At 37.2% G+C, this 14,852-nt stretch overlaps 1 protein-coding gene across 1 annotated transcript; it reads right to left on the reverse strand.

The window, feature by feature from the left end:
* Positions 1–1,652: 1,652 nt before the first annotated feature.
* LOC149789539 (uncharacterized) lies at positions 1,653–14,852 on the reverse strand. The gene is made up of 4 exons (XM_089973308.1): positions 14,707–14,852; positions 12,372–12,449; positions 5,783–5,884; positions 1,653–1,820 (listed from the first exon to the last, which is right to left on the reverse strand). Exons 1-4 carry the CDS (start codon positions 14,752–14,754, stop codon positions 1,701–1,703), a joined length of 348 nt encoding a protein of 115 aa, XP_089829434.1. The 5' UTR covers positions 14,755–14,852; the 3' UTR covers positions 1,653–1,700.

Genomic DNA, 14,852 nt, shown 5'->3' on the forward strand with positions numbered 1-14,852 from the left:
GGGATAGAAAGGGGATTGCAGGGACATTATAGTAGAGGGTAGAGGGTTTAGATTCTTTTGAAATATGGATCAAATAATAAAAAGTAGTCTAGTGAGGGTGTTTGCATTTATAAGAGTATTAAATCCCATCGTTTTGTAATCCGTATTTGATAACATGAAGGTATGGGAGGATAGGGACATTATGTATTAGATATAGCGCTGTACTTTTTTAATACCGGGATTATAAGGTGATAATGGATGAAGAAAATTTAATTTCGTTTATAAGGGATTTCAATTTTCGGGGTTAGAATTTTTACTCTTTTTTTAGAAATTGATAAATAGGGGAACGTACTGTTAATTTGCTCTTGCCCTCTAAACCTAAAGAGAAACATAAACTGGTTGCGTGCTTTTGTTTCTTCTTAACTTCTACTAGTATTGTACTTGTATATTAAAAATAATGAATGCGATGGTAGTTAAGTTTAGCAAAAGGAGGGTGGGGCCCTTTGGGACATTATAGATGAAGAAGAAATTCTAAATGTATAAGAGTATAAGGTCATAGGACGTTAGAAAGAGATAGATTAAGTAATTTAATGATAAGGTTTTAAAAGTTTGTTTCTTATTTATAATTCTTCCTTTACATACTACCTGTGTACATGCAATGGTAAACTTGAGGGCAGGGGTGGGTAGGTACATTATACATATGAATAGAGATTTTGACGTAAATTTACCTGTCTTAAGAAAATCATCAAAACATAACCTTACTATCGTTTTCTTCTTGTTCTATAATGCCGCAAAAGAACAAGTAAATAGTGACCCACTTTCATTTCTTCATACAAACCAATAATAATTTTGCATGCAAGTTCTTTCGCTTTCTATCTTGTGTGAGTGGCATGGTACGTTTGTTCGAAACATGTGGGAAGGGGGTTAATACATGGGGGAAGGGACAGGAATTTTTACTTTATTTATATATTGTTCATTAGTAACGGCCTTACGCAAACACGGGGCCGAATCCGGGTCATTTTGGCGAGTCCTTGGATTTACGCGCGGGACCTCTGTGAGCACGACATTTGGAAATAAGCTTTTAGGTGTGTTTTATATGATATTTAACTTAAGATTTTCTTCCTTCGCTTTAAAATGACTTTCTCTTTATGTATATTTTTAAAAATTACTATCACACGTTAAGACTGAGATCTTCACTTTGTCCACTGTTATGTCTTTCTTCATCAGGCACTTATGTTGTGGTAAACATTACAAAGAAAAACGTGTAATTTTAGTTTGAGATCCAATATAATAGCATCCCCCCCCCCCCAAGCAAATAGACCGATTCCTCCTTTGAAACGTATACCGTCATAAGACATTTCATTTGGATGGAATACAAACTTATATGTACCACCTAAATAGATTAAATGTACACATTCATCATTTGAAACAAATGATGCATTGCGGCATTTCAGTTACGGTGCACACCGAAGCATTCCGTACACCCTACAAAACATACATTTCAAAATGGGATCAAAATGTTAAAATTATGTTGGTTCCAGAAACGTGTTACCCTGTTTAATACAATAGTCTGATAGACAAATAAAGTGACGTACTCTGCTAATTACGTGTATACTGTCCTTTTATATTCCAAAATTGTGTAATACAAACAAAGAACACATGTTAAGGAGAAATAATGCATCTAATGTTTATTTATGTATTTCATCGCAATATCGGAAGATCTAGGAAACGGTGTAGTAGTGCAAGGTATGTAATCCACACGCTGTGATTAGCTGATGTTGCAATAATCCCTTGTGGACCAATGTCTTTGTGCCGGTACTGATCATTTGCAGAAATTTGACCTGCATAAAAAATATAGACGCTATATAAACATATACATATACATATAGATACATAGATAAGAGAGAGAAAATACTAGTATTTAAAAAGTAAGGCTTTTAACCATGCTTGTCAATTACTAAGTAGGTCGTTAAACTCATTACAGAGAGAGAAAGAAAGAGAGAGAGAGAGAGAGATATTTGGATCGTTAACGTAGTTTTAACAATTATCCAGACATATCGCTTTGATCTCTGCAGTGTGACAGTTTATAGTGACGTCCTGCACTGGGGCATTATGCCGCAGACATGTAGCATGATGTCCCACCCAGTCACATTATTCTGACACCAGCCCGACCAGTCTTAGCACTAACCTCTTAATGCTGAGAGCCGAGCGAGACAGATGCTTGTACCATTTTTATAAGAGTTTGATATGACTCATCCAGGGTTGGAACCCGCGACTTCTCGCTCTAACCTCTAGACCATCGGAACGGTGTTTGTCTTTTTGTCTTAAAGAGCACTCTCCCAAGTTCCGTTTTGATTACTCAAATGGATTGAAATATATTTTCTACTGTATTTAATTTTTTTTTTTAAAATACGATATATTGTTGCGTAAAGAACATGGTCCATATCACAATAATTTTCTAAGATTGTTGGGGCTGAACGATTCCTGTATTTGTAACCGATTTTAGCATTTCACAATGTCGTGCTGAGTCAACGCTCAGCCTACGTACATAGAAACTGTTCGCTCTAACGCTACAGTCTGGCTCCAAAACTTTTAAGAATAAATCAACTGTATTGAACGTTGCCCCCTGTTGCATTCTTGTCTAGTAGTCGTTAGGTAGCAACGGCAAATATTGTTCCAAGCTAGGGTATATGACTTCTGTGATTACGTCTCCGTGTATACCTATGATCGATCGTGATTAATATGTGTTTGGTTACGGAGAATCGATATTAGAAAACTATTTCTCCAACCGATAAGAACCAATTGATAACTACATTAAACATGTTGAACCGTATGGAGGGCACTTTATAGTAGCTTGTTTCAGCTTTGTAAATGTTGGAATATTGTCTCCCTATAAATTTGTAGAACATAGAGAGCGAGACAGTGTTTGTGCATTAATTCCTTCCAGATTTATTTTCGTGATAAATAACCAAATATATCGATCTATGGCTTAGAACTGCCTGCTGATAAATCATACCAAAATGAATTTAGAACAAAAATAACATTGGTATTTTAAAACGTGAGATTGCTCGAAAACTTTCCATTCATGGAATTAATCCAAAATAAAAATTGTTATATTATTTTCTCGGAATTATACTATATACAATATGAAGGTCTTAGCTAAGAATGACCCAGCAGGTAAAGCATGTAGAGTATCATGTCTCCTCTGCTTCTCCTATGTATAATCCTAAAAATTAGCACACCCATTTTGACTAGAAAAGTAGGCCGTTAGAACTACAATTCATGTTTATGGGTGACATGTTATAACGGCAAATGTACACAAACAATTTAAAGACCTTACACGTGACAGTGTTCAAGAAAATGAGTCACACGTAAATGCAGAGAACGAAGAATGCAATGGAACCTGAAAAGTATATGCGTGCCTGTTACATCTACATATACCCTTTGCTGTGGTGGTATTAGATCAAACACACCCATCAAACGTCATGACTGTTTATAGAAAAGTGCAACTGATCACTTAGGATAAAATGTTGGTTAGTGTAACCTACCTTTAACGAAAGTTAGCGGAAGGAGAGCATTCCATTTTTCGATAATTGGATGAGAGTGTTTGGCGTTCAATTGTAATTGCAATATCATGCAGTTTGATGCACCTATCAGCCTATGACAAGTTGGATTTGCCGGAACAATTATTATAAGAGCTTGAAAAATCTAGCTACGTCATCTTTAAAAACTAATTCTCTCACGTATCACTTATAGCCTCTAAATTTAGATTCTACCGTTCATAAGGAAAATTTGCACCAATTTGTCAGTACCCCCACCCCCGTAAAGTGAAACCTATAAAGTTTTTAATCCATGTAGGCATGCACTATAAAATTCATGTCTGACGACTTCAAACGTATGACTTTGCAGAAGATATCATTGATTTGAAGTAAATTATTGTTCGTTTCTCGTTTTTAAAGGTTGGGGCGCGGTAACGCATTTTACTGTAATAATGATGTTTTCACGAATGGACTTATCCGGCGACCTCTTAACTACCAATGCACAGGAAGCAGAAAGGGGACATGATATTGTCAGTACAAGTATATTCTTATAAAATGCGCTGTTCTGGTTACTTCGTGCGTACACCATTCGCAACCTTGCTCTTTTGTTTGACGCTAAGAAAGATAACCCAATTTGGCACGCTGCACTCTTTTACATTGTCCTTGTCTGGTTACCTGTTATCCTGTCATAATCAACCGTTATTGTGTGCTGTTTAGAAATACATTCAAACAAGGAAGTACTCGTTAACTTTAAGAAATAAAACTGGATCCAAAACACCAGAAACTAAGAAACCCAATGTATTAAAGAGTAGGCTACGGAATCATTAAAATAGTTCCCATACAAGTATTAAATTCGAGTCTCGTGCATAAATGGTCTTTAATTCAATTGGAAGAGAAAGTTATAGGTGGTGTTATCACATTTTAGAATCCTTCCGTGACAGTGTGTGCTGTCTCAAAGGATACTTAAGCATAAAAAAACGTAAGTTGATAAGATAATGACCTCTACACTAGTGGTTGATAACCTTTATGGGCTGCAATCCAGATAAGGTTGGTGATGTTAGCCTAGCCACCCATGAAAAATGTTAATAAAACCAGACTTCAAATTATTAAGGTTGGTCTCAGCGATGGGCTGAAGACATCATCATGACCCACTTTTGGGTCGTGATCAATGGGTTAAAAACCATTATTCTACACACCGCCTGATGATTATAGTGACCCATATTAGGGATGTATAGACCTATTGAAATAATGCATTACTCTGTTTCCTTTCGGTGAAAAGAGTAAGCACATAAAAGCCGAAGGATTATTTATATTAAAATTAGGGAACATTTTTCCATATGTTAGATAAAATATACATTTATAGACCTATTTATCTCTTCGTGTGTACGCACAAAGGAAAGACAACCCTGATATTTGTATCGATATTTTAAAAAGGTCACTGTCATAAAATAGTAATGTCGACGTTGCGAACATTAATTTCAGTATCGTAAGAGCATGCAAATATAATGACTTTGAAACAGATTTACAGGACACACAAAATCGGTAATTTTTATGGGCTGCCTGCTTTGAACAGCATATGGTTTAACAAGCTCAATTTAATTCAGGTAGATGATAGAAATATAAGTCTGTGTTAATTTCCGTGCAAGTTGTAGAACAAACAACCATTCCCTGTTGCCTTACCTGTTTTATAGGTGCATATATATATATATATATATATATATATATATATATATATATATATATAATATATATATTCTGGTTTTCTTTGTTACTTTTGTTGTTAAGAGGAACGAGTCTTTTATTGCCGTCAGACGTGAATATTCTGGGGTCATTTGAAATCACGTGACAGACACACGGTTGGAAGAGTGCGGTTTTTCAATCCTACCATCGGTTTAGCCCGGGTCGGCCAATAGGGTGTCATTGAGGGCAAGGCACCTTTCTCCAATTGGGTCTGCTCTTATAACCTACATGTGTTGCTGTGCCTTAAAACACCAAATCAAAATAATACCCTTCATTCGGATTTCTCCTAGCTTCTCATCACTTGTGCATGAAGAGAATATTCAATGAAAACAGATCTCCTGACACAAATGTTGAAAGTGGGCATTTCACAAACAGTGACTAAGCGAATCTAACGGAAAGATCAGGAGCAACTAAAATCTCCCATACCAGTCTATTTAAAGTCTCCCTCGTGCAACACACTATATTTTTAAGGAATTCTAGTAGTAGTAGTAGTAGCAGTAATAATAATAATAATAATATATTACCTCAAGAGCAACCATTCCAGCGTTTGTGTGCACATCCGCCTTCTCTTGTTCAGTCAAAGTGAAGATGTAGCAATTCCTGTCTTTGATAATTACCATCATTTGCTATAATGTAAATGAAAATATGTTTTTCCATAAAGTCGTCAATAAGACGATATAGCCTGATTTCAGATGTATATAAATCAATGTATGTATGTATATATATATATATATATATATATATATATATATATATATACTCGACCAAATCTTGAACGTTTGTTCGACGCATGCATTGTATACATGTAATCGTTTTAAGAGTAAAAAGCACGTGACCATTCTTCGGGCGAAGAAATCCCTCGAATGCAATAAAGTTGATTATCAGGTTCAAGTTTTGATTATTGATGAAAAGTCATAGCATTTACCTGGCAAGGCACATTCTTCAGCTTTATCGTACCAACTGATTTTAAAAGTATGACATTTTGGCATTTCCATGTGTTTATGTTTCTCACGTACTCCACGTATGTTCAGTTATTCTCTGTCAAACATATCAGATAATATGGCGATACGTGAATTACATTCGAGGTGTTTCTATCCATTTTGTAAACGTCCTAGGTGTCACAAGTTGGTATTCATCATTAAAAAACATTAATTATAACATGGGATTCGGTGTATTGCAGATCAAGAATGAGCCAGAATTCTGCCGTGGTGACTGTGTTAGACGTACAGTTAATGGGTTGCGGTCTGAAATCGTGCCAAAACAAGACAGGATATGCTGCTGTGTAGGGTAGCTTTCATTAGAAATTAGAATCAGATTACATCTCCACACAGAAGTCATATACTTGTTGCTGTGCTGTTTATAACAACGTAACAGACTTGCCGGAAACAGCCGGAATCAGCCGAGACGAGGAGATATAAATTATTTATAAGTTTTATATCACATTACGCCCTGATAAAAAAGTAAAGATAACGTGCATGACATATGAACAAAGTTATATATTGGTTTTAATCTTTTTCGTTATGTTTACATTACTGGGCAAATGTTTTCAATTTCATTTTAGTACCAAAATAATGCCACATCTTGAATAAGAGTAAGACAAGGTTTTGATGAGAAATCGTTCGAGACAACTCTTCACTTGAGTAGTCACAAAATCATATGGACTATTTATGTATTATTTTTATTCATAATCTTCGATCCAGAATACCATAATGCAATATTTACATAAATGGTTTTTGGTATAAATACAATAATAGCAAGAATAAAAATGCCAGCGGTGATTTAGACGTGCAAACGAAACAGCAGCAACAACAACAGACAAACAAAACAAATCAAAGTCAAGTGATTGTGATTAGTTAAAACAAGATGGGATTGTTCTCTACTGGATTCAACTTCGAATAAGTCGTTTGTACCGTCTGATTATTCTTACAACTGTACCAGCCATAACACGGCAAACTAAGTGGTGGTACATGCAGCGACTTGTCTCATACCACTGAGCTCACCATTTGCATTTTACCACTGAGGTAGCAGCTTGCCTCTTACCAATGAGCTAGCAATTTGTCTCTTACCTCTGAGCTAGCAACTTGTCTTTTACCAATGAGGTAGCAGCTTGCCTTTTACCACTGATCTAGCAGCTTGCATTGTATCACTGCGCTAGCAAATTGCCTCTTACCACTGAGCTCGCAATTGTCATTTTACCACTGAGATAGCAACTTACCTCTTACCATTGAGCTAGCAACTTGTCTCTTAGCATTGAGGTAGGAACTTGCCTCTTACGACTGAGCTTTCCAGTTGGCTCTTAGAATTGAGACAGCACCTTTGCTCGTACCAATGAGTTAGCAAATTGGCTCTTACTACTGAGCCAGCAACTTGCCTTTTAACACTGCGCTAGCAACTTGCCTCTTACCACATATCCAACAGCCTGCATTTTACCACTGATCTAGCAATTTGCCTCTTTTCACAGAGCTAGCAATTTGGCTCTGACCACTGAGCTAGCAACTTGCTTCTTACCACTGAGGTAGCTATTATGCGATAAACGATGTGATATTCTGACTAGCAACCTATCTCTTGACATTGAGTTGGTCATAACACCGTAAACAACGATGTGACATTATGACTAGAAACCCATCTCTTGACATTTGGCTGGTCATAACACCGTAAACAACGATGTGATATTATGACTAGCAACCCATCTCTTGACATTGAGTTGGTCATAACACCGTAAACAACGATGTGATATTATGACTAGCAACCCATCTCTTGACATTGAGTTGGTCATAACACCGTAAACAACGATGTGATATTATGACTAGCAACCCAGCTCTTGACATTGAGTTGGTCATACCACCGTAAACAAAAATGTGATATTATGACTAGCAACCCATCTCTTGACATTGAGCTGGCCATACCACCATAAACAACGATGTGATATTATGACTAGCAACCCATCTCTTGACATTTGGCTGGTCATAACACCGTAAACAACGATGTGATATTATGACTAGCAACCCATCTCTTGACATTGAGCTGGTCATAACACCGTAAACAACGATGTGATATTATGACTAGCAACCCATCTCTTGACATTGAGCTGGTCATAACACCGTAAACAACGATGTGATATTATGACTAGCAACCCATCTCTTGACATTGAGTTGGTCATAACACCGTAAACAACGATGTGATATTATGACTAGCAACCCATCTCTTGACATTGAGTTGGTCATAACACCGTAAACAACGATGTGATATTATGACTAGCAAACCATCTCTTGACAATGAGCTGGTCATAACACCGAAAACAATGTGGTGGTATATCAGGCAACCTGCCTCTTGTAAATGAGTTTGTCATAATATGGCAAAGATGTGGAATATTTAATAACTTGCCTCTTGCCACTGAGATAGCCATGATAGGGTAAAACGATGTGGTGGAATATTGAGCTCATCACCTCGTGCCATTGAGCTGAGATTAATACGATCAACGATGCGGTGTTATATCTAGGAACTTGTCTCTGTCCACAGAGATTGCCATAATACTGGATATTATGTTGGGTTTGTAGAAACATGGCCTAACCATAAAAGCGATCACCGATAAGGTGCTATATGCAGCCACTTGCTTGATCTAGTCATAACATGGTTAAAAAAAATGAGGAATACCTTGCAGTGAGCCTTTTTAGCGCACAGCTAACGATAACACAATATATAATGTTGAGATAAACTACATGGAATATTTAGCAAATCGCTTAATGACACTGATAGTAACCATAATGGTGTAAACGGAATGGTGTTATACTTAGCAGCTGGTCCCATGCTACTGAGCTAGCCTAGAAGGTTTAGATATGTGAGCTGAGTGCCATTTTCCGGTACTGTACATGACGTACGTTAATGAAGTTCCCATAGTATACCTATGCAAACACCATGATATTAAAAATTCAATAACTTAACTTTTTTGAGTGCTTATGATAAAACCTATATATATCAGTATAGATGAAACCTGGACGTCAACTTCTGTGTAGAGAAAAGAATATGAGCCACTGAATTATCTTGACCTGCATGTGTTTGAAACACGTGCTTTCAATTCCGCACAAAAGAGCCATGTGATAATTTCAGTAATAAGTGTTCGAAACTCAAGACTGTTAAAGAACCGAAATTCCATCCATGAAACAATGTCTCAATTTTTTCATTTCCAACTAGGATAAGCTCTCAAAAGATTCTTTTTCCTAACAAAATTACGTTATTAAACAATCCTGGTCAGCCTAACCCATATATACTCTATTTTATGTTCACCCAATTCCAGGCTGGTTCATATTTTTTCATACAATTAGTTGTTGTTGTTGGGTTTAACGCCATTTTTCAGCACACGATATGCTATGCATGGCGGCCAGTGTTAATGGTGGAAGAAGAACACCGACCCACGAGCAGCTACTGGCAAGCTTTCACACAATCAGAGACTCGAACCAACACAGACAGAGATGAGATGGCAGTGATCCGTAACGGAGAGCACTTTAGACCACTCGGCTACTCAGGGCCCCCCATACAATTAGTACCGTGTGACCTATATCAACCCTTGAATATCTTGACAGCCCTAGGAATAGTAGTTCAATAGATAAGTAAACAATGTGTATAGTTCTGCTTGTCAAAGATTACATTTGTGAATAATAAATTGTATTGTTCACCTATATAGTAATGGTCTATTTCAGGCAACATTTAAGTAATTGAGCTTTATTTTAGAAAATCAGAAAAAATATTAAAACTAACTGGTCACTTTTCTAATATCACCATTAATATCTCTTCAATTTAATACTAAGATATATTACCAGCCTTGTCATGTTATGTAATTAATGAGTAAAAGGTCAAGGTGACCATCTCTATGTACATGTATTATTACACAAAAGGAGACTTAAGTGGCACAAATTACCGAAAATTACCCCTAGAATATATATAATTTGAAACTAAAGTAAAGTTGACATAAGTCGATTAATATACACTGTATGAAGTTTCAAAACATTCACTGAAATAAATTAGTGGGAGACAAGGTCATTTGAGGTAATGACCATTAGGCATGGTGGAAGACACCTAAGTGATTCTATCTGAAGCTTGATGTTTCAAAACACAAATAGGAAATATCATATTGCCCACAACAAATAATCTATAATCGTAAACTGTATAAACTTTATACAAGTAATTGCATATATACAACCAATGTGCAAAACACTCCTCTTAACATATCAAATCTACACACTCTACGTTCTGCACCTTCTCCCCCTTTCTGGGCGACAGTTCGATATATCTAAATATGTGTTTAATATAACACTGAAAGTCACTCTGTAAATTACAAAAGGTATTAATTTTGCTTGTTGTTTACAAATATAACATATGATTGCATTTATAGGAAAGTTAATTGCACATGCATATGTGGAGGCACTGTATTGTTGTAGCTGTCTATAGGACTCACGATACTAATCCAGTTCCCACGATAAACATACGCAAACACCATGATATTAAAAATTCAATAACTTCAAATTTATAAATGAAACCTTGATTTTGTGTAGAGAAGATAATATGAGCCGCGGAATTTTCTGGACCTGCATGTGTTGGAAACCTATGCTTTCAATGCCGCACCAAAGAGTCAGGTGATAATTTAAGTAATGAGTGTTCCGCCCTCAAAGCTGTTAAAGGACTACAATTCCATCAATAAAACAATGTCTCTATTTTGTTTTATTTAAAACTAGGATAAGCTCTCAAAAGATTCTTTTTTATGTTGTACAAAATAACTTAATTATCAACAAGTCTAGGCCAGCAAAACACCTACAAGCTCTATTTTATGTTCATCCGTTTCCAGGCTGGTTCCATTTTTCAATGCAAGCACTACAGTGTGTCCTATATTTGGTGAAGGAAGAACCACGAAAGACCCCGGGAAGAACCACTGACCTACAAGAAGCTACTGGCAAGCCTTATCTCATACCCACGTTGGCCAAACCGTGACAAAGACCCTCGTTGGCCAAGCCGAGACACATACCCACGTTGGCCAAGGCGAGACACAGACCCTTGTTGGCCAAGCCGAGACACGTACCCACGTTGGCCAAGCCGAGACACAGACCCACGTTGGTCAAGCCGAGACACAGACCCACGTTGGCCAAGGCGAGACACAGACCTCGTTGGCCAAGCCGAGACACAATCCCACGTTGGTCAAGCCAAGACACAGACCCACGTTGGCCACAGACCCACGTTGGCCAAGCCGAGACACAGACCCACGTTGGCCAAGGCGAGACACAGACCTCGTTGGCCATGCCGAGACACAGACCAACGTTGTTCAAGCCGAGACACAGACCCACGTTGGCCAAGCCGAGACACAGACCCTCGTTTGCCAAGCAGAGACACAGATCCATGTTGGCCAAGCCGAGACACAGACCCACGTTGGCCAAGCCGAGACACAGACCCACGTTGGCCAAGGCGAGACACAGACCTCGTTGGCCAAGCCGAGACACAGACCAACGTTGGTCAAGCCGAGACACAGACCCACGTTGGCCAAGCCGAGACACAGACCCTCGTTTGCCAAGCAGAGACACAGATCCATGTTGGCCAAGCCGAGACACAGACCCACGTTGGCCATGCCGAGACACAGACCCTCGTGGCCAGAGCTGAGATGTGAGTGATCTGCAAAGGCCTTAGTCCTTAGCCCCGGGGTAGGGCAAAACCTAACATGATATAACGATATGGTATATATGACAACCTGCCTCTTTTTCACAGAACTAGACATTGCATCGTACACGATATGGTGATATATCTAGGAAACATGCAAGAACATTATGTGTTAGAGATCCCAGATTTGGATTCTTGTTAAAATGTAATAATAATAATAATAATAATAATAATAATAATAATAACAATAGTAATACAGAATTTATGAAATGGACTTCTTGATGCCTCGTTTTAGTTTAAATTAAAGTGTATTAACCGTAATCTCGGTTATTTTTTCTACTTGTAGATTTAAATTAAAAGAACACTTGGTAAACACAAGTTGTATTTGTTTGATCTGATTTTTTTCAAAGAAAAACATTTTGGAAGGAATGTTTTTATTTTATTGAGAGAGAGAGAGAGAGAGAGATCTTCTACCGTCAAGTAGTCGTAGTGGAAGATATACTGCTCATGCTCGTTAGGCTCATGAGTGCTGTGAGGCACATGCGTAATTTGCTGAAAGAAAGGCAATACGATTATCTGACATTGAAAACCACGATCTAAATTTAATATAAATTTAGATAGACGTATGACATGTTCTCAACTGTAATCTTATCTAAGTGTTGCCTTTCTGATTCGACGATATTCATATATACATATGCTTCTGAATCTATCAGGAGAGAGAGAGAGAGAGAGTGAGAGTTACCCATCTCTTGACATATAGAGTTTTGTAGTCTCATATAAACGAAACTCTTGTCGGACAGATGAATATAGGCATAGCTGGAATAGGTAATTTTGCCTGGAACAAGGCTTCTATCAGTCTATCTATCTATCTATCTATCTATCCATCCATCTATCTATCTATCTATCTATCTATCTATCTATCTATCTATCTATCTATCTATCTATCTCAAACTATACAATTTGGTCTGCCAGCCGCCTTCTGCGTCCTGGCATGTTGGATTTCTGTAGGTTTCTCCTGCTGCCACCTGCAAAGCTGATTAATTCTAATTTTGTTCTAAGCGTACCTGACGAAGCATACTCTTGGCGAATAAAAATCATTCTTTGGTTATTCATTAGACCCCTACAATGCATCCTTGTTCATGTTCATTACGTCTACGAGTGCCCGTGGGTAACATAACATGAATAACATGAATAAGCCGGTTTAGGTTAGCGGTAGAAACCTCTAAGAGCGATAACATGTTATCCTTGAAATGCACACGAAGGAATAGGCTAAATACAAATTGCCAGAACACTAACTAGAATCAATGACATAAACACTGGTGTGAAAAAGATCAACGTGTCTTAAGATTTGTGGAGTTTTAAGCCACAATCTCTGAATCAAACAGTGGAGTTTCCTTTCGAAAATCAAGTCATATAGGGAGTTATGAAGATTCATTCACCCAAGGCAAGCAAGTCATATGTCGTAAAAGCGAACCTTAGTAGAACACAGTTTGTCGCAGGTGAACAATTTTCATAACGCCCTCAAAAAAGGACAAAAAAGTATTTATTATTTTGAAGAAAACGTAGAAACACGGTCACGTGATGCAGACACGCTAGAGTAAAGGATAATCGTGTGAGGGAGTCAGGATGTTTTGTTAGTTAACGTACATTCTATGCGTCTGTCATTGACACTGTTACTGGTATGAGAAAAAATACAACTATTTTGACTCTCAACCCTGTACTGTACATACCATACAATATTAGGCGAATGAAAATGCAGTATGCTACACGAGTAATGGACATCTTTTGAGTCATAGGCGTGACAAGGTCAATTTCATGTCGTCATGTCTGGAAACACGAATGCATCATTAATATCGCACGACACCCATTGAAAATCAATATCTCACCGTAAGATACATGTAAACTTAATATGAAATTTAAACAAAATATCAGCGTTCAAAGCACAGAGGTTGAGACCGTTGAGACAAGGGAAATAAATTGCGTCCGCATTGATACAGACCTGGATATGTTTTTAAAACACTACTCGCGTGAACTTAATACCATTCACATGTGCTTCTGTGTAGGACAGGAGATATCCATCGATAGATGAGAATTACTCTTCAAACGCGACGATCTGACAAGAGTCTGATGCAATATTCTGATTCCGTGGATGGAATGTTTCCATCTAACTCGAATGCATGACGAAGGATTATTTTTAATCACATTCCTGAACTAAATATGGTGTGGTGATAGTTGAAAATAAACGATCGTACTGTTAATACAGACGTGACACTGAACCCGAAAAGCACTAGTGTAAAATGTCACCATATCCAAGTTATGCTATTAGTAAAAACAAAATACAGTGTAAATTTTGAATGAAATTTAAATATATGTCAGCCTTCGAATGGTTGAGATCCTCGAAGTAATGAAAGTGTACAGTTTACAATGAATACCAAAGATAATTTCGTAGAGGTACCAATCCACGCTTGACTGTAAGATTGCACGAGACAAATTCAAATCTAATCTAGAAGTAATTTTAATTTCATAAAATTTAATAAATAATGACGAGCACACACACACACACACACACACACACACACATATATATATATATATATATATATATATATATATATATATATATATATATATATATATATATATTACGATAACACTTGATTTTCAAATTATTTTATCAAAGTAATTGCTAGAAGCATTAGCTTTACCAAACATCCTTTAATTTTACCGCATTTATAAAATTAACGTCTATCAAAATATAAAACGAGAAAGTATTTTCGTGATGTGTTAAATTTTTGAAGTCCGTACTCACCTGGTAAGACAAGCTTACGAGGGTTGCGAATATTATTAAACCTTTCATTTCGAAGCTGGAAAGATTCGTCAGCTAGATTCGAATACAACCCAACAGTGCTGTCTCTAGCTTTGGTGCCGTGGTTTTCTTCAGGCCGAAATGCATAT

This window comes from Sinohyriopsis cumingii, chromosome 10 (assembly GCF_028554795.1).
Source record: "Sinohyriopsis cumingii isolate HCF-2022 chromosome 10, ASM2855479v2, whole genome shotgun sequence".
NCBI classification, from domain to species: Eukaryota; Metazoa; Mollusca; class Bivalvia; order Unionida; family Unionidae; genus Sinohyriopsis; species Sinohyriopsis cumingii.